The 26,922-nt window shown below is 41.6% G+C and overlaps 1 protein-coding gene across 1 annotated transcript in view; it reads left to right on the top strand.

The window, feature by feature from the left end:
- The window catches only part of DCAF5 (DDB1 and CUL4 associated factor 5), a 67,764-nt gene extending 42,796 nt beyond the window's left edge, over nt 1–24,968 (top strand). Inside the window, exons 7-9 of the mRNA XM_061611131.1 lie at nt 6,900–6,966; nt 10,753–10,880; nt 22,133–24,968. Of these exons, the coding sequence (XP_061467115.1) occupies nt 6,900–6,966; nt 10,753–10,880; nt 22,133–23,917 (1,980 nt within the window). The 3' untranslated portion in view covers nt 23,918–24,968. The remainder of the gene's footprint in view (nt 1–6,899; nt 6,967–10,752; nt 10,881–22,132) is intronic.
- Nucleotides 24,969–26,922: the final 1,954 nt, after the last annotated feature.

The raw sequence follows: 26,922 nt of genomic DNA, 5'->3' as shown, positions 1-26,922 counted from the left end.
GTGCAGGTAACAAATTAAAAATGACTGCTGTTGGGAACTTCCATATCTTATTTAGACAACATGAGGAAGAGAGGAGGAGAAGGCAAAGAAGAAAGTGGCCTTTAGGATATCTGGTTTTGGTGGCTTGGAAAGGGAGGTTTTCTCCAGGTAGCATGCCATCATGTGGGTTATAGCGCCATCTAGCATCTGAAGGCAAGAATGCACAGGAGTCAAGACCCGGGCTGCTCCATCCGGTCCCACCCCAGTTCAATCTTGCCTTCGTCCGAGGCTGTTATCTTTTCCTTTACTCCTTGTAGTGACTTTTGTGCTGTGAGTTTGGTGTGTTTAGGAGTGGTGTGTAAGGTGTGAGTGTTGTTGGGGTGTATTGTGAGGAGTGTTCATTTTCTTGGGGGGGGGATTGCTTTCCTTTGTTATGGAGAGGAAAGGAAAGGCCATGTCCAGTATGGTGGAGAAAGGAGTGGTGGAAGTAACAAATTAGAAATGACTGCTGTTGGGAACTTGCATAACTTGTTTAGACACCATGAGGAAGAGAGGAGAAGGCAAAGTGGTCTTTAGGATATCTGGTTTAGGTGGCTTGGAAGGGGAGGGCCTAGTTTTTTGTAACTACACTAATGTTCTTTCATTATAAAAAGTGAGTAAAGTAGTAGGAAAGTGTTGCTGAAACATGGATTTCTTTAGAATCCTGAACCCTTAAGAGTCATTTTCTAGAACTTCACAAGAAACTTCTTTTGTATTAGACCAGTGTTGCCTCTTTCCTTCCTGATTAATTCTGAAATCAATGTTTTACTTTGCTGTAGACATAGCAAAGTTCTGGGGGCTCTAATAATAAAAAACACTACTTTACTGCTTTTTTCAAGCAAGAGTTAGTGTATGCTCTGTGAATAAAACAAAAATTATCTTGACTCTCTGGCATGTCCTCAGACATTACATCACCACCCAGTCTCCTTTGTTGACATTATGCATGTACAGGAGAGCTTCAGGAATGCAGCAATCACTGGGCTGCTCTCTAGTAACGTTCCCAGTCAGAGTTCCAGCATTCCTTGTGACGAGTTTTGCACACTGAGAGACTCTGAATAAGGATGCTTTGGTTTTTGCCTTTCAACACAGTGCCCCTAGAAAGAGCAGTGGCTAAAACAACTCCACATCATTGTTGGGTTTTTTAAAAAATAAATAAACCGGGGACCTGCTTAGGTGCCACCTAAGAACAGAATTGGTTCTTTTTTTCCCTGCCAGTCATCCTTGCAGACAGATTTTTGCATAGTTCAAAAGCTCACACATTTCTGCAGCACTAGGAATTTATCTTGGATGTGCTTGCAACATAGGTTCAGGGTAGAAAACATTAAACAAGTTGTCAGCTTTAGTCCAAAAGGGTAAGTATTTGACTACTTCATACCACATCAGTTCCCTGTCAGCAGTGGTGCTGCTTGCTGGTTTAACTGGTAGGATCTCCTTAATCATGCCAGACATACATGCCTGTGTTTTGAAACTATAAACTAGATGTGGGCAACCATTCACAAACCTAGCTTGAAACAGTTGTACTTCAATAAACGGGAATGAGGGAACAATGAACTAAACATTCCATAGGAAGGTTTTCTGATTATCTTTAAATGCACTTTTAATGATTAATTTTGACTTTATTAAGGTCTTAAGACAGACATATATTCTTTATACCCGTAAGAGAATAGCCACAAGGCTGAGGGGAAACACTGAAATTTCCTTGTGCTGTCAGTGGGGGGCAGCAGTGGCTATTATGAAGTGGAAAGCATATACAGTATAGCCATGGCTACTCTGATATTGACATAACTTACACTGTTCAAACAGCTAGAGGCTAGGATCCCCCCCCCAAGTGTTTTCTGAGTGCTCAGAGTGAGAGAATTAATCTGGACACTTGAATGTTAACGGTATAGTTTTTATCCCTAACTCTTTACTCCTACTTCCTCACTAGCAAACCTTTACTGTATGTCTTTTTAGAAGATTCTTGTCTCCAAAAACATTGTCCCTAATTTTATGCCTTAATTAACAATTATTATATTTTGTCAACTTTCTTGTGTGTGGGATGTGTTCTTTCAAATAAGAGGTACATCCCTTTTTAAAGTTATTATTGAAATTTTCAGCACATTTCCCCTCATATTTCTTTTAAAATTCTGGAATTCTACATAGCTGATGTAAACTAAGGAAGCTGATCTGCTTCTTATGACTATTTTGAGAGTGGGAGCTGGCTGTGCTGAAGACTACTGAGCATTCATGCAGAGGAGCAACTTGAGAAGCTTTTGCAAGTCCTGCTATATTTGATTTTGGTTTTGGGGTTTGTTTGTTTTTGGCAGAGTGGGGAGTATAGGGAAATATTCAAGGGCACTTGAATATGGAGATGGCAATCCAAACGGAACTGTGAATTTAGGAAATCCTCAGTTCAAACTTTGCACATGCTGATGACAGTGTAGGTGGCTTTAGGCAAGCTGCTATTCTCTCTGCTTCTGGCCTCCATCTGCAGATTAAGCACTGGCTTAACTGACAAATCTTCTCCCACCCCTGGTGTTTCAAGCAAGCTATCCATTTTTTCAAGTGGCATTTGTTCATTTGTTGCCTTAGTCAAAACAAATTTTGAAGTGCAAAATTGCTGTTGTGGGTAGATGGGTTTTTTTTGGTGTTACACTTGGGGGTAAAGAGTTTAAAAACACCCCTAACCTCCATGCTAGGGTCCTGATAAGAATTGGAAGCCATGCGCTGGCAGTGTGTGTAAAAGCAAAAACTAAAAAACAAAAACCAACAAACTTGCACATAAAGCTAACCTAAAGTGTACTTTGGCCCTTTATGATCATGAATCATCTTTGTACAAAAAGAAGCAAGAAAATATGGACCTCACAAAAAAGGACTGGCTTTCATTTTCCTCTTTAATCCTTTGCATTTGGCAAAAACTATGAAATATGAAAACTTCAAGATACTGAGTGTAGTTAAGAAAAATGTATTCCTATAGATGGCTGAATTCCAGAATGTGCAAAACCCACTGCTATTATGACTGCAGTAACCAATGCTGATCATATTCCAGCTTGCATAAGTTGCCTGTAGTTTGCTCCTTTTGGGGCAGAGGAGGGAGGGGCGGAGGGCAAAGACATGCACGACGAGAAGCACCAGAGCCAGCAGTCTGAGGATGGCTCATTCTAAACATTTGAGGTATGTTTATAGAGGTCTGGGATTGCTGCTTTGTGCAGCAACAGCTATGAACCACGCCTGGGAATTTTCTTCCTTCTAAGGCAAACTTCTGAATCAGCAGCTTATCATATGACAGCCTTTCCTCTCCTCCCCTCCTCTCCCCTCCCCTCTTAGTTTTTCCCAGCAAGTCACAGATGGAGGATGACTTATATCTTTGCTCATAGAATGATTCTGAATGTTTTTAAAGAAACTGTTAATGTTGTGTTTGAACACAATCCTTTAATGTTTGGAAAGGCTGATGGAAGCAGAAAATCATGGGGGGGGTTCTTCTTTGTGTTGCTCTACACTGTGTTGCCACACACTGGAGCGTTGGCCTTTGGCCTGGTTTGCATGGCACACTAAGGCAAACCTTGGCTTAGTGAGACCTTCTCTCCTGGAGAGGAACTTGCAGCTGCTTTGCTCCTCTCCAGCCCTTTTTCTGCCTGGCTTAGCGTATTGTCCAAACTCGGGGCTCGTGGTTAAGCTCTCTCCTCACTAACCAAAGTTAGTTCCTGTTATTCAGCTGTAACCACGAGCTGTAACCAAGCTCTGGTAATGGATGACACACTAAGCCAAGCCTTGGCTTGGCTCAGCACAGCACCACAGCAAAAAGGCCTGGGGACAAGCAAAGCAGCCATGAGCTCCTCTCTGGGAGTCTGCGCTGTCTTACTAAGCCAACATTTGACTTGGTGTACTTGTGAACCAGGGCACTGTGCCTGACCTGTATATCTTCAGTGCTGAAGAGACCACGCACCTTAGCAAATCTTCGTATTCTCCTCCAAGACTAGTTTCTCTGACCACTGTTAATATTGACCATTGCCTTAAAGAACAACTGACTAGAAGAACAGAGATGGATCTTCATTTTTACTTCAAAACCCGTAGGCAACAGGTTGGCTAATTTTAGGCTTGTCAGTCTACTTTGTTTTTTACTAGAGCTCCAAGATCTACCAGCCAGAACCATGTATACAAAACATATACAAAAATTAAACAAAAAAACCTGCCTCTGAGTATGTTCTGAAATAGGATATTTGTTCTTGGTACCAGAGCTGAACAGAGCTTGCAGTATGTATGCACACACCCCCACACACCCCACAAGAGACTTTACCCCTGCTCAGTCTACTCACTAACCCCCACCACTCCCACCAGGATAACCCCTCTAGAGCTTCCCCTTCCCACCCCGTATAACTATTAAGCTCTCTTCACCTTCTCAACCCCATTTCTGAAGCTGCTTCTCTCTTCTATTCTTTGAACTCCTGTCTTCCCCTCTACCCCCATGATAACCTCTGCTGCCTCCCACGCATTCTATTAAGCACCCTTTTCACCTTCTGCCCAGTTAGGAAGCCACCACTATTCTTCAGCCCTCTTTGTACCTGGTTTCATCTTCACCCCCATTCCCATGCTGCTGCCTCCCTCCTTTTTTACAACTCCCTTTTCACCCTCAGCCCTCCTCTCTCATTTCCTCACCCCTCCTTGGCACACAGACCATCCCCATTTCCATGCTTCCTCCCCCTCCGATTCTTCAGCCCTCTTTCAACACACACCCCATTTTAACCAACAGCAGGCGTTTGAGCAAAGCAGGAATGGAGGACCACTGAGGGGGGGAAAGTCTTGATTTTAAACCACAGCAGGGGTCTGAATACAGCAAGAAGGGAGCTGGGAAAGGCTCTGTTGTGCCTGTGTCAACTTCTGTGTCGTACCCATCTCTTTTAACAAGGAGAAAAGCCCCTCCTTCAGTGTTCCTTCCTCCCCAGTCGCTTGTTTTAAAGCCGCACTGTTCCCCTCGTCCTGCCCCTCTCTGTCCTCACTGCTTCGCCAGGGCAGGAGAGGATCTCAGTATTGTCAGAGTATGCATATAGACATAGTCCAGAGGCCACATCTCTGCTTTGCTCCACCCCCTCCGTGTCACCATGGAGATGAGACCTGCCCCTCCACCACAGTGACTTTCTATTTGGCAGGGTATATTTGTTAGTGCAAGGTTCTTTTTAGTTGTCATTAACTTATGCAGGCTGCATTCACATCTACAGCCTAAGCGACTTTCTATGCTAGATCCTGTTTTGGACATTGCTACCATGTGCCGGAAGGGACTCCACTGGCTGTGCTGTTCCCGGGAAGCTGTCCTCTTAAGAGCACAGGTCTATAAAATGCCACCTGAAAGGGGGTTGCTTATGCAATGGGGCAGGGGGGTAGTTTGGCAGCTAGGCTACCGTGCCTGAACAATTTGACTTGACATTTTGAGAATTTTGTTTAGGGTGAAGATAAAATCTTTTTGCAATGAGAATGAGCACATCCAAGTTGGGCAAAACAGCCAAGGGTGAAGATCTGCATTTTGCCTATTAGTGAATTTGAATAATTGCACATGTAGGCACTATGTGAGTACAGGAAAACATAAACAAGGGATGAGAGCCCCAGCAAACTGGCTTCTTCTTATGCCTGCTGCAGCATGCAAAGCAGGAAAGCTTTAAATCTTTCTGCCTATTGTACCACAATGGGGAAGAAAATACCCCTCCTCCACAGCTGAGCTGTATAGATCACCTAGGGGGGCATGAGAGCTGAGAAGGGGTGGTATGACATGTGGCCCCACCCACTGTTGGAATGTCGCTACCAACTGCATTCCACCATGTAATGCACCCCTCTGCCTGCAAAAGGTTCCCCACCCTGGCATAAAATGCAAGAGGAGAATGCTCCTCCTCTCCAATCTATAAAGAAAGGTTACCTGCACTACGAACCTACAAAGTTTTTGTTTTCCTTCTCTATTACTTTTTGTTTCCTTTTGTTTCGCATTCTTTAAGAATGCAGGTTCTTCACCCTCTTTGTACTCAATCTAATTTACTTGGCCTAATTGTCTAGTTATTAGTCTAATACTTTAGCTATTGCCTATAAAATAAAAAACAGAAACAAGTGTTCTCTGATTAAAGGCGTACCAATGTCTTGTAAGGGGTTAAAACTATGCTAAACCTTTACCTTATTTTCCTTCTGTTTTGTGCCTTTGGTACAAACCGAAGGAATGCTTTTTGGATTGCAGGTTCCACAGATTGGTCAAATATTGTGAAATATGCAACTTTCTGTATCCCCTAAAGCTATTCTCGGGCATTCTGCTTGCTTTCTTCTAACCACGCTCCAGCTCTTTGCAGAACTTTTTACATTGTGTTAGGAAATGTCCAGCTTGCTAGCACTTTCCTACCTCTGCAGTGCTTGCAAATTCATTTGTTAAGTGTAACTGTGTTTTTCTTTTTCTTTTCATTTTCCAGCTAAACAGACTAGTAATGTACTTTGAGGAAGCTTTTAAAATTATAGATATGTGGGACTTGGTAAATCTGTCATGCAGTGAGCATATTGAATCAGTGAATTTGGGAGAGAACTCCATTAGTGTTAAAGCAAATAAATAATATTTTTTTAAAAAATAAAACAGGGTGGGTGTTTGACATGTGCAGTGTGATTTTTATGGGTGTAATTTCATTGGGACTGGCAAGTAAATGTGCACTGGATTGTACCCTTTAATTTTTGTAGCTTTCTTTCCCTGTGTCCCAGGTTAATAATTCCTGGTCTTTATATTTTTTAATGTATTTTAAATCTTCAGTGCTTAGCTAGGCGCACACACGCACGCATTTCATCATATAATAAAGCTACTGGAATCTCCCAAATATGTATATTACAAGGGTTGCCTTACTGGTGGTTTTGTTGTAACTTACTAGTATTATCATCTCTAACAGTACATCCTCTCTGGCTCTGATGACTTCAATTTATACATGTGGAGAATTCCTCCGGATCCAGAAGCAGGTGAGTGTTTATGTGGAATCTTCCAAATTAAGTTCATAATGCTAGGAAAAGTGGTCTTCTGGAACATTAGCATGTTGGGACTGCAATCCTGTACTTGCCTATCTTTGTGTACACTCAGTGGAGCTTGGAATCCTATGTGAGTCTACTTTGAAGTGCTGAAATCTCATCTCATCTCTCTCTCTCTCTCTAATTATATATAACCTGAAATGCAACTACATGGTCTTTTTTTATTAGTATAGAGGCGTATGTATGTAACCTCACCCATCAATTTTCTAATCAAAATCATGCCCCTCAACTAGCTGCTTTTTGCCTTGAAGGGGTGGGAAAGACAGGTAGCATATTTTTCACATAACTGTGTGCTCTTCATTGATACAAACAATCCCAGAGTGGGGTACATGACAATTTTAAAATACGGCACCTAAAATAAAACACAGAAAAATAAACATGGGTTGGTCCACGTGTATTGTCTTGGTTGCTAATGTTTACTTATTGACTACTGATACGGTGTTTTTAAAACAAAACAAAAGTTCCTTCATGTCCTGTTTCTGGGCTTCAAGAGACATCTGTTTCTTAAGCAGTGTGACTGAGAGACCAAACTGAAATACATTAAAATCAGATCTTAACTGTGCTGCCAAATACTACAGTCAAAGGGCCTTCTGGAGGAAGCTGGTTCTTTTCAGTACTTTCAGCACTTTTAAGTAATTGTCAAGACTTGCTTGTGATTCCATGATCTTGGTGGCTGAACCAACCCAGGCTTGTATTTGTATGATCTAGTAAATAGAGTTCTCCTTTGATAAAGGCTTGTGACTGTTCAGAGCCTGAGACTCTTACAGACATTATTATTATTATTATTATTTATTAGACTTTTATACCGCCCGACTAGCAATAGCTCTCTGGGCGGTGAACACAGAGAATACAATAAAATACACAATATAATACAGTAAGAACATATAAAATAAGAACAATCTAAAATCAGTACAACAGATATGAAAATCAGGTTAACTTAAATTAAAATGCAGAACGCAGCCTGCTTATTACATAGCAGGTTTGTGTTAGAGTTCTTGCCTTGCTTGCAGCTACATACAGACCAGTGTTCTTCCTTCCAGAATTCCTTACTGTAAGCCCTGAGGTGGACTAGTCTCCGCTTAACACAGAGCGCTCTGGAATCCTGTTTCTGGATCAAGCAATGGATCTGCCATAAATATTACAGTGACGAATCCACTAGTAAACCACCAAGAGACTGCATAAAAACAAGTGCACATGTGTTGGCCTGTACGTAACTGGAAATAGCTTTTCTTCCCATCTATGCTGAGGCCAACACTACTGTACATTCTGGATAATATTTAGTGCCAACAGGGTAGTAAAATGGAATACCCAACTATCTCTTTACACATGGTTGCATCCATGTGTCTGAAGTTGCTGAGGGGCAGACTGAAGGAATTTGGATGCTACACTTGGTGAGAAATGCTGCTGTATGTCTCCACCAAACGTTCACATCTTCAGCCTATTCTGTTGCCCTTACACTGGTTACTGATATGCTTCTTTCCACAAGTATGTGTGGTATATATGTTTGCTTACTGTATCTTGATTACTATTTCACCACTGGCTTAATACAGAGTCAGGGCATCCTTGACAAAGCGATTTTTCTTGCTGCTACTGAAATAGTGACTAATTTGGTAGAAGGAGTGGTGTGGGATAAGGATTAGGTTTTCTGCTTTTCATATGTATATATAAAAAAAATCTCCAAAAGTAGTGCCGGGTATTATATGCAGCAGCAGAGCACACATTCACTGAGGCCAGAAAATATCAAGAAAATACGATCATCAAAAACTGACTGTTCATGGGGAAGGGGAGTTGTTTGGCCCATGATACTCATGCAACTGCTTTCCACAAAGTGGTGTTGGGTGGGTGAGGAGAGTGGAATTTTCTTGCAAATATGTAGCTTGTTAAGAAAATGTGATAAACATGCAGCACAAGAAATGCTATTTTGAATGAAGATATCTGGATCTTATATAAGAAATTAGTGATATGTGTGATTGTAAGTTGTTTTTAATTTTTAAGGGTTATTAAACTGTTTAAAATATTGTTTAACTGTTTAAACCTTGGGACCTCAGGGTGAAGGGTAGATAAATAATAAAAAATTAACAACAATATTAACAATATTTATTGTACAGGTCAGGGATAGGGAATCTGTGGCCCTCCAGATGTTGTGGCACTCCCAACTGTCTTCAGCCCAAGCCTGCATGGCTGATGGTTTGGGATGATGGGAGTTGTACTCCAGCAACATCGGGGGGGGGGAGGCACAGCTTCTTAATCCTTTGTATAAGTGAACATGTGTATATAAGGATCTTAAACAGCTTTCAAATACAAGAGAAAAATAACAAATTATTGGGTTTTGGTGGGGGGAATGATCAGTAACCTCAACACCAGAGGTTGGCAAAAAAAGATTTCCCATTGCATTCATGTAACAAATTTAGGCCTTGTGAAAATCTGGCATGTCATTTTCTTCCTATCCTATTCTGATGGAGCACTGCTTTTTTAAAAAGTCAGTTTTATAGAAACCTCACTATATAGTTCAGCTAAAAGTTCCAACGATACGGGGCAACACATGTGGATATTATTGTCTCAATACTTAACAAGCATGTGTCTAGTCTCTCTGACTTCAGATAAAAGTTTGAAATGTCAGTGCTGCTTCTGGCTGCTCAGAAGCAGAGATTTTATTCGACTTGGTGGCTTGAGGAAACAGGATGAGGCAATTACCTTGGAGATAGAACTTAGCTTGGAAAGTGAGCCTATGTATAGCCATTTGCTGTGGCTGAGGATTTTGGATTTTGGTGTGGTGTTTGAGTTCTTAATGGAGGTATGTTGTCTGTCACTGGGCTTGTCCACACCAGAGTTTACTGTGGATATCTCAACTTTTTGCAGCATCCACACAACTTCCCCTTCATCTAAGTGGCAGCCCACACTTTCCTGCCACTAATTCAGATTTTCCCAACCAGCAGATAATCCAATAAGGGAAGAAAATCCAATATAAAATGGCATGTTGTCCAACTGTGGATTCACTGAAGCACACTGTGGGGTTTTTTTTTACATGTGCAGCATGTTTCTCTGTGTGCCATCTGTTAGCCACACCCCCTTCTTCCACTTCATTTCCATCTGTCCAAAGGAAAAGATATAACCAGGTTGTGGCTGAAGGCATGTGCTGTAATTTTTTAATTGATAAAACGGCTCTCTTGTGCAGAAATGATCTCGCACAAAACAGCTATATTACAAATAAATTTGCCCTTGCAGCTACAGGAGGCTGGTAAGGAAAAGGGGAGGAAAGAAAGCAACAGCGCTTCATGCAGTTACTCCAAATCCTTGCTTGGCTTGGCACATTTTTTTTTTTTAAAGTTCTTTGGTGCAGATCTGGTATATCGGGAAAAACTTATTTCAGAAAAACAAAAAAAAATTAAAAGGCATGCAGAGGTAAACAAAGACCTGCACCGATGCCCACAAGGGATCTCAGGTTTCTGCGATTTATGGTGGGCGGGAAAGTACAAATTGAGGGAAAGGAAGAGCAACACACAGCAGGAATACATGCAGTCAAGCCCCACTCACTAGTAAGGATGGGAAACATCAAGATAGATTTTGAGGCATAAAGTTGAAAACATTCATGTGTGCCTCAGAATGGACACTGCCTTTGAAATTATTACCAGTAGTATTGTGATGTTTGCTTATGTACCCAGCTAGTACTTCAGTCTCAGTGCTATGGGATATGGAAATACCTGTTCTCTCATTTTTCAGGTGGAATCGGCAGGGTGGTTAATGGTGCCTTTATGGTGTTGAAAGGTCATCGTTCCATTGTGAATCAAGTCCGATTTAATCCTCACACCTACATGATCTGCTCCTCGGGTGTGGAAAAGATTATAAAGGTGAGCTTTTTTTGCTATAGTTGTAAAGTATCCTTTTCTCTGATCTTACAGTAAATGTAGCCTCTTCTTACTGAGTAAACTTTTCCTTACTCATTCTCTGTGATGCTTGTTCTTAAACAAGATCAAATCTTGTTGGTTGCTCTGGTTATGCAGGATTTTTACTCTTTGCTTGATTGGTTTAGTATTTTCCAACACATAGAGAATATTCACAAGTACAGGTCAAAGCTGGTACATGCAGACACCCTTCAGTGAGAGCCAGTGAGATAATTAGAGCCAGGTTCAAGGTCCTTGTATTAATTTACAAAACCCTGAACAACTTAGGTCTAGGGCAGCCTTTCCCAACTAGTGGGCCACCAGATGTTGTTGGACCACAATTCCTATCTTTCCTGACCATTGGCAATGCTGGCTGAGGCTGATAGGAGTTGTGGTCCAACAACATCTGGTGGCCCACTAGTTGGGAAAGGCTAGTCTAGGGTATCTTAGGGACCCCCTGAACCCTTATATCCCAGCTCGATCACTGAGATGATCTGCAGGAGCGGCTTTGATCATCCCCTGAGCTGGTGAGGCATATTTAATATCAACACAAAATCAAGCCTTCAGTGTCTTCAGCCCAGTTCTCTGGAATGATCTGCCAAAAGAGTTTCAGCAAGCACCTTCTGTTTTAACTTTTACGCACCTGCTGAAAACTTTTCTGTTCCACCAGGCTTATGCAGACAATTAAGAACATGCTTTTTCGCAACAATTGACCTTTGTTTTTATTGTATTTTTAATGTTTTTTATTCTATGATTGCTGTTGTTTTAAACATGTTGTAAACAACTTTGATGTTTTTAATGAAATAGCGGTATACAAATATTTTTATAAATAAATAATAAATAAAATAATGGGAGCCTGCTCATGTCTCTTACACATTTGAGTTTGAGGGGGTTGTTTTGTTTGTTTACTGAAATGCAGCCATGGGGGGCTGAGACTTCCATCAGAGCAGCAAACAGAAGATCTTTCTTCAGATGAATCCAGGCCATTTCACAAGTTACAGATTGAGAATATATACTTGGTTGGTTGGTTTGTATCTGTTTTTTTTAAATTAATGCTGTCACTGATTTTTGTTTTTAGTTCATAACAATGCAACAAACAACCCAAACAACAAGAAAGCAAGCTAAAAGAAAAACAAAAAGTCTAAGGGGGCACGGGTGTATCAATATTCTCAACTTCAAAAACACCATTGTGTTGAGCTAGACATATAGTTCAGTATCATCTTCCCATATGCCTTGTAACAATCTGATTTCTATAATCTGCAATATGTACAGTATTGTTTGTATCGTTGGACTCTCTTAAATTTTTTCCAAAGTAGTAAAATGATAAGTTTGACCAAAAGGGTATACCTAATTCATTTTTGCTGTCCTAGTGCAGGGTTCCATGGAATAGGGAGGTATTCTATCATTGCTATTTTACCTATACATTTTAGATCTGTTTCCAGGACCAAGTTGATATTACCAATGACCTCTGTTCAGAATTAAGAAATGGCTGGACAGTACCACATCATGTGACACAATGAGTACCTGTGGTATAGACTGCTGCATTTGGAGTGGCTACCTATGTTAATTTCACCACACGTGCATTTGTAGTGTACTCATGCTAGGTGGGGGGGGGGGGAGCAGCACCAAAAATAAGAGGAAAACCTCAAGCAGGTTCAGAACAAGAATTTATTAACTCAAATGAATTTCCCAAAGCATTTAAACAATTGTCTTTTATCAAGGCTAGCAACTGAAAGGCCTCCTGTATCAAGAGGTGCTTTCCAAGAGTGTGTGTGTGTGCACATAGCATATGTGCACTTAGGGAGTCCCTCATCAGATGTTGCCTTTGAAAAAAGACAGCTGTTGAAATGACTTCCTCTCGTTTTCATATGCAAAGGAGCCATATTCGTTGGCAGTGTCCTGACGTGCATGTATGGTATGTGTACCTTGTGTAAGTCATCCTGAGCTCCTCGTAGGAAGAGCGGGATACAAATGTGACTAACACACAATCATGTTGATGCATTGTCTCTTTAAGTCATGGGTTGCCAAGGTAGTGCCTGCGGGCACACATGTGCTCTCAGAAGCCTTCTCTGACACTCCCAGGGTCCCATCTTCCCATCCCATCCCCACTGAAATTAGACTTGTGCAAGTTAACTCTTGCGTCCCCAGCTGCACACTCCAGTATGGTCACCCCCCCTATTCTTTAATTAGGCTTGGGGGGCAGGAAGCAAAAACACTTTTTCACTGCTAAATGCTTGCAGGTAGGAAGGAAATGAGCCTGTAGGCATATGCACAATTGTTGCATGTTGTTGCATGGTAGATCCATAAGGGTTTCTCCAGTTTGTAAATGTGCCCATGGGCCTCAAAGGCTGGCAACACCTGTTCCAGTTGTAAATAATCTTTAACATCTGAAGCAGCTCTCAGCGTCTTCAAATGCTCATTGCAGGATACTATTATAAGGAGGGATACCATGATAAATATTTATGAAAGGATGGGAAATTAGTAAATGTCTCAAATGTTTAATAGCTTGAAACAATTTTAGAGGCTGCTGCCTGTGCAGAAATGTGATTATCTTTTGCCAAGTTGAGATTATGTGAGCCAGATGTAGTCCATGACGTTGGCTATGTTTGGGACAGAGCAGATGCTAATTTTTGTTATACACACTGACCATGTTTTTGTCTCTGCTTTCCGCCCAGCAGGTTTTGTGGGCAGGTTCAAGAGGATTTAGTTCTTAGTTCAGTTTTCAACCATTCGCTGAAGAACTTTATAAACATCTTTAGGGCAGATGACCGTAGCTGAGGTTTACATAAACACTTTAGCCAATCACAAATTGACTGAATACATTTAACCCTGTTGGCCATTTGCAGGCTGGGGATCATGACTGGCCCAAATCTCTATGAGCATGGCAGAGCTTGGAAGTAATTAGTTACAAGTGACTAATTACTTGTAATTCATTACTTTTTTGATCAACAAGTGGGTAATTCCTTTACGTTTTTATTGTAATAGAACTAGGAGTAATTTTATTACTTTTGAGGAGTAATTGTAATGTTTCCAGCATTACATTTGGGCATTACTTGCTGGGGAGAAGCAGGGGAAGTCTTCTGCTCCTCTGATTTGTGGATGAAAATCATGTGCCTCAAACTGGGCTTCTTCCCTCATGCTGTGTGGGTGGGTAGGAGGCAACGAGGGAGGAGGTGGAGAGTGAGATGGGGTGGAGTGGAGAAAACAACTGTTTAGAAAAATGGATGGAGGTGGTGAAGAATGGAGTGGAGGGAAAAAGGAGCTGGAGGGCAAGAACATGGATAAAGGAGGAGAAGGAGGCAGCAGCAGAATGGAGATAAAGAACTGTAGAGGTGAAAGATGACTCTGTGTGTGTGTGCATGCGTGCGTGCGAATACTGTGTTTGCACTTGGCAAACAAAGTGGCGTTACCACCCTCTCTGGCTACTGTGCTGCATTTGCAGTATTTTAACTTTTTTGCATCTTGGAGGGAAATGTTTGCTTGTGTGACAGTCCCTTAGTTGGTGACAGGGCAGGGTCCGGGAGGTGGTTAAGTGAGAGAGGTTATGCTTGCTGGCGGGGGGGGGGGGTTGCACTTGGTTTGACATGCAAGGATCTGAGTAGTGGCCTCTGCCTCCCTCCCCACCTCCCTTACCAGCGAAGAGACCACCACTGTTATCTTATGGATAAAAAGCATTATTTTACTACCTCTGTATGTGTTTGTTTATTTTTAATGTTGTTTTAGGCTACTTAGATGTGCAGCAGCCAAGGCCAGCACCTTGTAGGTGTAACAAATGTAATTGTAGTGATTACTTTTGAGAAAAAATAATCAGTTACTTTCAGAGCAGTTGTAATTTTAATGGTAATTACTACTTTTTGGGCCATGTTAATTGTAACTGTAATTTATTACTTTTTAAAAGTAATCTTCCGTGGCGCAGAGTGGTAAGCGGCGGTAACGCAGCCGAAGCTCTGCTCACGGCTGGAGTTCGATTCCAACGGAAGGAGGAAGTTGAATCTCTGGTAAAAGGGGTTGAGGTCCACTCAGCCTTCCATCCATCCGTGGTCGGTAAAATGAGTACCCGGCATACACTGGGGGGTAAAGAAAGGCCAGGGAAGGAACTGGCAATCCCACCCCATACAAAACGGTTTGCCTAGTAAACGTCGCAAGACGTCACCCTAAGAGTCGGAAACGACTCGCACTATAAGTGCGGGGACACCTTTACCTTTTAAAAGTAATCTTCCAAGCTCTGGAGTATGGTCCAGTGCCTTTCTGCATAAGTCCTGTGTCTTTTGAATCAGTTGTCCAATAATCTATTCATGTTCTAGGCTGTGTCTGTGGCTTCTAGTTTGCAACTGCTCTCTCTCCCCCCCCCCCATTCTCTAGACACGTTTGTATATTTAAAAAGGAATATCTCTGGCAATAGAACAAGTGTGGATTTTAATTAAAGTTACATTATATACCATTGAAACACCTTGCTTTTTGTTTTCCAGAAGCCTGCCCTAATTGTATACCAGTTTCTGCTAGATAGGTTTTATATGTGCAGGCTTAATTGGTTCAATCTAAAGCCTCTTGGAAACTTTGGATGTAGTGACCATTCCTCCTCCGAATCCTTCCTGTGACTTGGTCTTTTGGATTAATCAGAGTATAAGCATTCCCTGTGTTGCTCTTCTTGCGTCTTCATTTTATTTCTGTTTTTCTGAGGTTGAAAGATTGATTCAATGAAGTGTCCATTTCTACATCTTGTAAGACTATGCTGCTTGAGTGCCTCTGGAAAAGAGAATTCTTGTGGGGTCACAGGCTCAGCATGTGTGTCGGATGAAATGTGTCTATATTTTCTAATGTACAAGCTTGAAGGAAGAAATACCTCCAGGTGTAACTGCCTTGCTGGAACTTTCATTTTTCTGTGCCTTGTTCTGATGCATTTTGGCAAGACTCCTACTCTAGAATGTCTCAGCTTCACATTGTTAGCACTTGAACTCATATCATAAGATCACATGCCATAGTCAAGCATTGTGTGCCCCCTATAGATCTCCTCACCTGTTGAAATCAAAATGTGATGCCTTGCTGTGGAGTGCCCTGTGGAAGGTTAATTCAGTAGAAACGCAGCAGCTCAAGAGGGTCAAATTACTCCAAAATGCTTGGGTGTTGTTTAAAAACACAATATTAGAAGTTCAAGTGGAGCGTTTACCGCTGATCAGGAAAGGTACCAGCAGGGCCAAGAGGATGCCAGCGTGGTTAATGAGCAGAGTCAATAATAATAATAATAATTTAATTTGTGGGTCGCCTATCTGGCCAATGGCCACTCTAGGCGACGTACAATTTAACAACAATACATTACATCATAATAAAATACATCATAAAATACAATATAACAATAAAACAATAAAACAGTTCCAGTACAGAGTAGTAGGCTATTGGTCGTAAAAATTTAACCCTCCCCGTAAGTCCCAAAGGCCTGTCTGAAGAGCCAGGTCTTCAAAGCTTGGCAGAATACATTCAGGGAAGGGGCATGTCGAAGGTCATACGGGAGGGAGTTCCAGAGAGTGGGGGCCGCCACTGAAAATGCCCTCTCTCTTGTCCCCGCCAACCTAGCTGTTTTAGTTGGCGGGATTGAGAGAAGGTCCTGTGTGGCTGATCTTGTTGGGCGGCATGGTTGGTGGCGCTGGAGGCGCTCCATCAGATAAACTGACAAACATCCTATTAGAGGCAAGAAGGCTTCCTTTAGAAAATGGAAATCTTGTCCAAATGAGGAAGATAAAAAGGAACACAAACTGGCAAAAGAAATGCAAGCAGACAATAAGGAATGCTTAAAAAGAATTTGAGGAGCACATTGCTAAAAACATTTTTTAAAAACAAAAGATTCTTTAAATACATTCAAAGCAGATCATCCAGGGAGGCAGCTGGACCCTTGGATGACAAGGGAGTCAAAGGTGTCCTAAAGCAGGATAAGGAGATTGCAGAGAAGCTAAATGAACATTTTTGCGTCTGTCTTCACAGAGGATATAGGGCAGATCCCTGAACCCGAACTAACCTTTGCAGGAAGGGAATCTGAGGAACTGTGGCATACAGTAGTGATGAGAGATGAACTTGTAGGCTTAATAGACAAAAGTTTAAAAATTGCTGGGTCCAGATGGCATCCAAAAGTTCTTAAAGAACTCAACTGTGAAATTGCTGATCTTCTAAAAAAATATGTAACTTGTCCCTCAGATCTGCCTCCATACCTGAGGACTGGAAAGTGGCCAATCCCCAGGGGGGATCTTGAAAATTATAGGCAGGTTAGCTTAATACCTGTTCTGGGAAAATTGGTAGAAAGTATTGTTAAAGATAAAACAACCAAGCATATAGAAGAGTAGGTCTTGTTGAAGCAGAGCCAGCATGGCTTCTGCAAAGATAAGTCCTGCCTCACAAACCTCTTAGAACTCTTTGGGAGTGTCAGCAAGCATATAGATAGAAGTGATCCAGTGGATATAATGTACTTAGACTTTCAAAAAGCTTTTGACAAAGTACTTCACTAAAGACTCCTAAGTAAGCTTAGCAGCCATGGAATAAGAGGAAAGGTCCTCTTGTGGGTAAGGAACTGGCTAGGAAACAGAAAGCAGGGAGTAGGAATAAATGAACAGTTCCCCAATGGAGGGATGTAGGAAGTGGAGTCCCCCAAGGATTGGTATTGGGAGCCCTGCTTTTTAACACGTTCATAAACTATTTAGTTAGGGGTGAGCAGTGAGGTGGCCAAGTTTGCTGATTATACTAAATTGTTCAGGGTTACTAAATCAAAAAGGGATTGTGAAGAACTCCAGAAGGACCTCCCCATATTGAGTGAGTGGGTGGTAAAATGGCAAATGCAATTCAAAGTAAATAAGTGTAAAAGTATGCATACTGGAGCAAAAAATCTTAATTTCACATATAGGCTCATGGGGTCATGGGCGGTGACTGACCTGGAACGAGTTCTTGGGGTCTTAGTGGATAGGTCAATGAAGATGTCGACCCAGAATGCAGCACCTGTGAAAAAGGCAAATTCCATGCTAGGGATCATTAGGAAAGGTATTGAAAATAAAACTGCTGGTATAATTCAATGTATAAACCTACAGTGTGACTGCATTTGGAATATTGTGCACAGTTCTGGTCTCTTCACCTCAAAAAGAATATTGTAGAGTTGGAAAAGGTTCAAAAAAGGGCAATCAAAACTATCAAGGGGATGGAGAGACTCCCCTATGAGGAAAGGTAGCAGCAATTAGGGTTTTTTAGTTTAGAGAAAAGGAGAGTCATAGGCGACATAAAAGAAATGTATAAAATTATGCATGGCATGGAGAAAGTAGATTGACAAAAGTTTTTTCTCCCTCATAACAGTAGAACTTGTAGACATTCAATGAAGCTGAATGTTGGAAGATTCAAGATAGACAAAAGAGAGTCTTTTTTCATACAGCACATAAACTGGAATTCACTCCCACAGGAGGCAGTGATGGCCACCAACTGCGATAGCTTTAAAAGAGGAAAAGTCAAATTCATGGAGGACAAGGCTATCAAGGGCTACCAGCCATGATGGCTACACTATGCCTCCATAGTCAGAGGCAGTATACTTCTGAAAACCAGTGGCCAGAAGCTGCAGGAGAGTGCTTTTGCAGTGTGGGCTTCCCGTTGGCATATGGCTGGCCACTGTGAGAACAGGATGTTGAGCTAGATGGGCCGCTGGCCTGATCCAGCAAGCTGTTCTTACGTTCTTAACAGTTCTTTGTGACGGTTCACAAACAAATTTAAAATCCAACTTGATTTGACTTTTGAATTATTAGCATGGATTGATGGCACAGTAGATAAGCTGATAGTTTGTAGGTGGAAGGTAGCCTTTGAGATGCGGCTTTAAATGGAGAATACAAAGCAAAGTGATGATTCAGAGAGGACATAATGGTGAGTCAAAGGAGAAGACGGTAGAAAAGCTTACTTGGCAGGCAGATGTTGCTCTGGAAGCAGTAAAAAGGTGGGGGTGTACATACTCTTGAGAGAAACCGATGGAAGTCTGTAAAGGGTTGACAGCAGGAGGGCAGTGTTGAACTGAATATTGATGGCAGTGGCAACTTGTCCAAATGTGTGGGAAGGAAAGTTGTAAGGTATTGCTTATTTATACTTTTATAAAAATCAAAATGTGCTACTATATAAGAGATGGAACATTTCTTCACCCATGTTTCTATGGAGATAGCCATAGAGACGGGCTACTATCTGTCTTTTGCTTTTATAAGATAATCTAATTATACACACTTGCTGCAAAATCATAATTTAGTTTATCTGAACATAGCATAGGATATGTTGGATTATGACTTATCCTGACATTCCTGAGACACCGCCTTGCTTCCTGCATATAAAATGAGTCTGAGGCTTTCCTGCCAAGTGCAGATGATAATAAAAGTGTAGCCCCTTTGCAGGGCTTTATTTACTTCTGGGCTACTATCCCAAATATAAAATCTTCTTGAAGGGTAGACGTGTTAATCTCTTACAGCAAAAACAATCAGTCTTGTGGCTTGTCACATCTTGGGTCCCGGACATACAATCCTTCCTGCTCCTTCACGCCTGAAACAGGTGACCCCAAAGATGCCTGCTCAGTTCTGGCCAGCTACCTACTGCACCACAAGCCTCAGAAATTCCACCACCTCCTTGGAAGTGGCTAATGGGTTTTGAATGTGGTTTATACCTGTGGATTTATATGTCGTTTTTAGCATTTAGAACCCTGTTTGGTACCGTAGTAAAGACCAAACACACACATGGACTTTTAAGTAAACAAACCAATGTTTATTATGATCACGGTATAAACTATAGATACTATATTTGTTCATTCTAAACCTAACCTGCCTACCTACGCATACTAAACCCAACCCACAATAAGACCCAAACCCTACACTATTAACTCACAAACTTAGCCCTGTCTAACTCCAACAACCACCACCAGCTGTCACTTCTTTCCCTCTTTAAACCTTTCACTCTCACTCCCCCCTCCCTTGCAAACACTCCAGCCAATCACACTCAACATTCTGTTAACCATCACCTATCCTATCTGAACATAAGTTAATAGAAACAAACATTGTGTTTTTGTCACATGGCTCTTTAAAGATGAGCACATTTATCATAGCAAAAGTTTTCATGGGCTCAACCCCATTTTGTCAGATGCATGAAGTGAAATCTTAGTTAGCAGGTATAGAAAGGAGAAAATTGTAAGGTGGGAGTCATGCAGTGCCACATTCTTAGTAATACGCTCACAAGTATATACTTTGCCAAGTTATGTTTTCAGGGTTCAGGTTTTAAAGTGGGTGTGGGTTCTAGGATTGGGGATGATGTAACAGAAAATATAATGAGGGAAGGTGTGAAGAGTCTGCCTGTATTTTAAAATAGTAGCTGTTGAAGTGGGAACTCACCAGTCATTAAATTTTCTTGCCTTTGATTACTGTCTAGCCCACTCTTTGGTTTTGATACTTGCCTTCAAATCTGAACTTCCATGCAAAACTAGGAGGACTAGCAACTTAGATCTGATTTTTTTCTTACTGATATTTGGAATCTCCCCAAATTCCACATTCATGTTGTAGACCAGTGGGTTTTCCTGCAGGTATTCCTCAATCTCGAACTATGCTGCTGAAGTAGAAGCTCTACTCAGCAACTTCAGTTATTATTCCAAATTAAACCAGGAGCAACGTCCACATCTCTGTACCTTTTGTTTTGGAGGAAGCAATTTGAAGGATGCATTTCTGAATTGGGCTACTTACTGAACAGGTTCCTCTCAAGGCCTGTTATGATGACCTCTCTGGACCCAGAAGTGTTAAACTATCCCCCAGTCACAAATATCCCCTTCTTGGGCAAGGTGCTTGAAAGGGTGGCAGTGATCCAGCTTTAAGCATGTTTGGAGGAAGATGAATATCTGGACCCAGTTCAGTCCGGCGGCAGGCCTGGTCATGGTATCAAAACTGCTTTTGTTGCCCTGGTTGATAACTGTTGTTGGGAGAGAGGGGGAGTGTAACCCTGCTCATTCTCTATGACCTCTGTGCAACTTTTGATGGTGTTGACCACAATATTTTCCTGGACTGACTCCATGAGGTGGCCCAAGAGGGTGGAGGGTAGTGTTTTACAGTGACTCCATTTCTGCCTCCAGGGTCAATGCCAGAAAGTAGCAATGGAGAGCTATGACTTGGCACCATGGGAAATGACATGCAGCATTCTGCGGGGAGTTCATTCTGTCCCTCATGCTCTTTACTTGCCGTGGGTCCTTAGGGTGAAGGACAGGTGATAAATACTAGAACTAAAATAAATAAATAATGTAGAACATGTCTTCCCATGGCCCCAGCCCACAATTTAGGTAAGGGCTAGATGACGGAGGGGAGGCAGGGCCTGCTACAGTAGGGCTGTCAACTAATTATTTTTTAAAAAATTATAGTAGTATAAATGTGCTTAGCCATCACTCCCACCAAGCCATATGCTGTCCACCTCCCATGCCCATAGCTGTGCCTGCAAAAGAGGATGGATCATACCTATTGTCAATGTACATGTTTGCTCATTTCATTAGCAACAGGCATGATCCATTCTCTTTTACAGGCACAGCTATCTGCATGAGAGGTGAATGGCATAAAATGGTTATGCTTGCTTAATTCATATGACTGGATTTCAGTGCTAGCCTAGGCATATTTTTAAGAGAATCATGGTAGGTTAAGAGAAATTTTTTTCAGCCTCATAGTATATGATTGAAAATTGTTGCACTGCCATCGTCATAGTATTTGAGTATAGAGGAGCCAATGTGTCTTAACCATGTTCTTCATGGACATTTAGCTCACAGTGCGAAAGTATCTATAACTGCTAAGATGGTACATCTCTAGAACAAGTAGCTCTAGTTTCCTGGGAAACAAATGCCTTCATTAGTACCTAGGGTTTTATACAGAAAGCAACCAAGTATTTTTACCACCTCATTTCTCTCTTCCCCCTCCCTCTCCAATGTAAACACCTATAAGACAAAAATAAAACACTGCAGTCTGGTGTTTCTGTCATTTCAAGCTGAGAGCATTTTATGAGTTGTCAATCCTCAAGTGCAGGTGGGGGAAGATTTTGCATCTGAAATACAACATCTCTGTGAAACTAAGTAAAAATAATTGCTCTTTAAGATCAGCCATATCAAAGTTACAAAGTGATGTAAATATATCAATAGTTTGCTGAAAAGCCTTAAAATAGTGAGTGGATGATATATATAAAGCAACTTTTTTTCTATCCTTTTACAGATCTGGAGTCCTTACCGGCAGCCTGGTTGCACGGGAGATCTGGATGGTAAAATTGAGGATGATTCACGTTGTCTGTACACACATGAAGAATACATTAGTCTTGTGCTTAACAGTGGCAGTGGCCTGTCTCATGATTATGCCAATCAGTCAGTCCAAGAGGATCCACGAATGATGGCCTTCTTTGACTCTTTGGTCCGTCGAGAGATTGAGGGATGGAGTTCTGATTCAGACAGTGATCTGAGTGAAAGCACAATCCTGCAGCTCCATGCCGGAGTAAGTGAACGCTCGGGTTACAGTGAATCTGAATCCTCCACGTCTCTGCGTCACTCCCCACCACACATGACAGAAGAATCTGATGAAGCTGCATATAACTTGGGTACCTTGAGATCTACTGAATCTCCACCAGCCAGAGAAGCTGTGGCTTCTCGCCAGCAACGGCTGTCTGCACTGAGGAGGTATCAAGACAAACGTCTTCTGGCTCTTTCTAATGAGTCTGATTCTGATGAGAATACTTGCGAGACAGAGCTAGATGCTGATCTCTTCCCAAGGCCAAGGTCCCCAAGTCCTGAAGAAAATGACTCGAGCAGCTCCAGCAGCAGCAGCAGCAGCACAGAAGATGACGAGGAACTGAATGAGCGCCGTGCCTCAACCCGGCAACGCAATGCACTAAGGCGCAGACAGAAACCACAAAAGGAAGAAAGGACTAATGCAAATGTAAATACAGAAAACACAAGTACCTACTTAGGTGAAGACCTCTGTGATTACCCCCAGATCAAAGTGGATGACCTCTCTCCTTCTCCAGCTTCATCTCCTGAAAGGAGTACTGCAAATACTGAGGTCCGCAAAGAGAAGGTCTCTCCTTGCTCAGAGAGTGAAACTGTAGACAGAAAGATCTACAAAGCTTTCAGGTGGCTACATTATTCTTATATGTCTTATGCAGCTAACAAAGATGGTGAATCTTCACGTGGAGGAGGTGAAAGTGAAGGGAGACCAGGAACTAGCAGAAAAACCCAATGTGGCCAGGATCTTTCTCCTGAAAACCGCAACAAAGAAACCTTCAAGGAACGCAACTCAGCAGAAAATTCTAGAAATGGTCAAGATCACGAATGTGATAATCAGCGACAACTAGAGGATCAGGAAAGCTGCACCCAGGATAATGGAAGCAGTGGGGCTGTAGATCATTCTTTTGAGACTAAGAGGCTCAATGGAAAAGCCATTTGCAAAGAACGAAGTCGTTGCATTGAAGAGCCATGCAATCAGGCTGCAGGATTTGTGGAACAGAAAAATAACCAGAATTGTCAGCCAGCATCCAGCCACAACCCACTGGTTGTTTCTAAGGATTCATTTTCCACCACTGCCAACTGCAGTGGATCTGGAATTTACTCTAAAAACCCAGTAGATGACAATGAGGACAGAAACACTGACAATTCCTGTGCAAACCACAGTAATGGCCATTTACACCCTCGCTCTTCTTACCTTAGTAACGGACAGAGTTTTGGAGAGCAGGAGGCTGTGGCCCAAGGAAGACAATTACACTTAAATGCTGATAATGGCAGCCTTGTGCAGACATGCACCTCCTTGCACAAGGAATGCAGCCTGTCTGCAACAGACTCTTCCAGTCACACCGTGAGCATGAAAGAGGATGTTATGGAGTTGCATCCTGCAGACAGTGATGGCCCGCAAATCCATGGACGACAGAAAAGGCACAGAGCAGAGTTTGAAGACACAGATTCTGAGAAGTCTTCCTCAGAAAAGAAGCTAAAAACACATGCAACCTGGGTCTGAAATGTTGCATTTCCAGTTCTCCATTCCATTCTTCAGTGGGTCTGTTTTAAATTGCCAGGGGCTATGTTGTATAAAAATCTAATCAACTCCTTTAAAATGAGACTGACTATAGTGTACCCTTACAAGGTTCTGTTCAAGTAAATCTTTATTCAGCCAGTTGACTTATTATTGTGTGATGTGTGGTGTTTGTTCAGCTAGCTACCTAATGTGGCTATTGTAAATTTTATTCTTCTGAAAAGAGTTCTTGCTTGTTGAAACTGTGGGTTTTATAGTCTCATTGAGTCAACTGATAGGCAACGTACATCTATGACTGATGCTTCTGGAGTGTTTTCTGTACAAGAAAATGGGAGCAAATTGAATGCAGCCTTTTAACCCTCTCTTGTGTTTCTGAAGTCTTAAAGAAGAGTGACTCTGTTATGATTTGGTGGAAGCATCCTCATGGTTTATTGTATGTAAAGTAACATCATACAGCTGTTTGTACTTAAAATACTCTGATTGCTCATTCAAGAGGTGGGGGATGGGTTTTTTGATCTAGAACCTGTTATGGTAGTATCCATAATGACCTTACTCCCCCCCCCCATTAACACTCACCCACTGCAACGTAGACATATTTGTCATTGCGTTAGAAGGTAGACTCCACTCCAGCGGAAATTCACTAGTATGATTTGAGAGCAGTGCTGGACCTCGCATTGGTTCATTTGCTGTTTCCAAACTGTGATCTGATTTTCAAAGTTACTTGCAGCAAAGCTACGTAATTCTTGTATGTAGCTATGTATCTTTTTTCTACATGATACTGGTTATAGCCCAGAAAATATAGGGTAAATCAGAGGAGGAGAAAGATGCATAATGATGTACCTAAGCTAACTGTGAGCGTGAACTGAATCTTGAGACCTGATTCTCTTTTCTTTTGTTTTCATTTAAAAAAAAAGAACTGATCTTCTTTGGAACAGTAGGCTGACTTTAGAGACCCTGGTTTTACAAGTCCTGCACTATAGTACAAAAAGTGCAGATTGATGTATGGTTTCCAATTAAACAAATATTTTTGTGTGTATTGACTATCTTGTTTTTTATAGTAAACCACAAAATTGGTATATATTTTTATAATGGTTGCATACCAGAGGGGGGATGTCTCTGCATTCAGCACTGACACTAGTAAATTCTTCTGGAAGTCCCAAGGAAACAGTTCCAATCTTCATATGTTACCAGCTGAGAGTTTTTAATAATGGTGACTGGCATAATAATACCCAATTGAGCAGGTGAAGGGGGAGGTGTTCGCCTAGATGCTGTTGTGATTTGCACTCTACTTTTGAGAGGCTTGCCTGTCACTTTCCTAAGAAAAACTACCTTACAAAGTAGGTTGGTAGGTGCCAACCCTGCTACTGTCTCCCTCAGCATTAGCCAAAGCTCTATTTCACCAATGCTTTGCTATTATTAGGGTTTGTTAGTGATACCCTTTGAAAAGTCATATATGGATTAAGAATGGGGAGTGGGATGGGAAGAGTTTCAGTAAAAGTCCTACTGTGCATATGTTTAAGATCTCTTCCATTTGTCTCTTCCTGGTTTTGTACATATATTGAGCCATTGATGAAAAAAGCACGTGTGAAAAGGGCACCTACAAATAAAAAGGAACCAGTCAACTTTTAAAATTACAATATAAGCAGCATTAGTCTTTGCAGCCCAATTCTCTGCATCTTTAGTCAGAAGCATCTTTAGTCACAATTCTTCTAGACTTAGGGTTGTATCCAACAAAGTTATCCCGTTGGTACAAGGACTTTTGTTTACCCTCTCCTCCCCTCATGTGCCCCCCAGATCTGTTCTGGCGGTTCCCCCAACCCTCTAGAGCAGATGGGGGAGGACGTTAGGTCAGGAGAAGGAAGAGAAGTTCCATTGCACAAGCAGATGTCCTTGCAACAATGGGATGACTTTGATGGATGCAACCCTTAGTCCCACTTAAGTGTGTGTATGATTGCAACCACATAGTACGATACATAAGATTTATAAAGGTCATGGAAGCATTGTACTGAGGTGATCCTTAAACAATAAGCCTTGAAAAAAATGCTAAGGATTATGCTAGAGGGTCACTAGTGCTGAAAGTACTTGAGCCTCTTAGAACTTGAGCAGTTATACACTGTCCTTGGATTGTTGCTTGCTATGGACCCTATTCTCATAGGAGTTTCCTACACTGCTGGGTCAGTGCTTCAGAGCCAAACTGAATGGTGGGAGTTGTTACCATGACAAAGTGAGGGACCTTGTTGGGTAGTGTTCTGAACAACTTTCCTTTGTATATGTTGTATGCTACTGTGTCAATGGCTAAGAATGGGGAGACAATCATTAACTTGTTGGACCCTTTTTAACAATGAATTATTAACTTGTGCTTAGCTTTTCATGCAAGGGATCTTCTGTAATACACAGCTGCTCAGTTAAGTGCCACAGCCCTGGCTTCAGATGCATTGCTTACAGTTTAAGGTATAACTGGGGGAAAGGAGAAGTGCATCTTCATGAAATGAAAATGGGGATTTCAGAAGAACTGGAAGAAGAGGGAAAAGGGAAAGGAAGACAATGTGCTGCCTGAGGAAAAAGTGGAAGAACTACAAAGGGCAGAGGGGGTATGCTTCAAGTCGAGTACTCTCTTGATCTGCTTTACAAATAAATAAATAAATATTAAGCTGATTGTGGTGTTATAAGTGTGTAAGTGTATTTGAGGGAGGAATGTTTCCATAACGGAGATTTGAAAGGGACAAATGTTGATGATTCTGCAATGGGAAAACCACTGTGCATTAGCATAATTGTTAGCAGATTGATACTTATCTCCAAATCAGTGTAACTTGGAATTATGAATTCAAAAGCATGTGCCTTGGGGTTACAAAATAAATCTTTGTGTTCTGTCCAATTTAAGCTTATCTAGCTTGAAGCTCAACATATGTCTCCCCCTCTCTTTTTAGCACTTAAGAAATTATTCTTTACAGGCGCATTGACTGGCATTCAAAACTGTGCTCTGCAGCAGC

The sequence above is a fragment of the Rhineura floridana genome, chromosome 2 (assembly GCF_030035675.1).
Source record: "Rhineura floridana isolate rRhiFlo1 chromosome 2, rRhiFlo1.hap2, whole genome shotgun sequence".
Taxonomy (NCBI): Eukaryota; Metazoa; Chordata; class Lepidosauria; order Squamata; family Rhineuridae; genus Rhineura; species Rhineura floridana.
The sequence above is the reverse complement of the archived record's forward strand: the minus strand, read 5'-3'. Positions and strand labels throughout refer to the sequence as shown.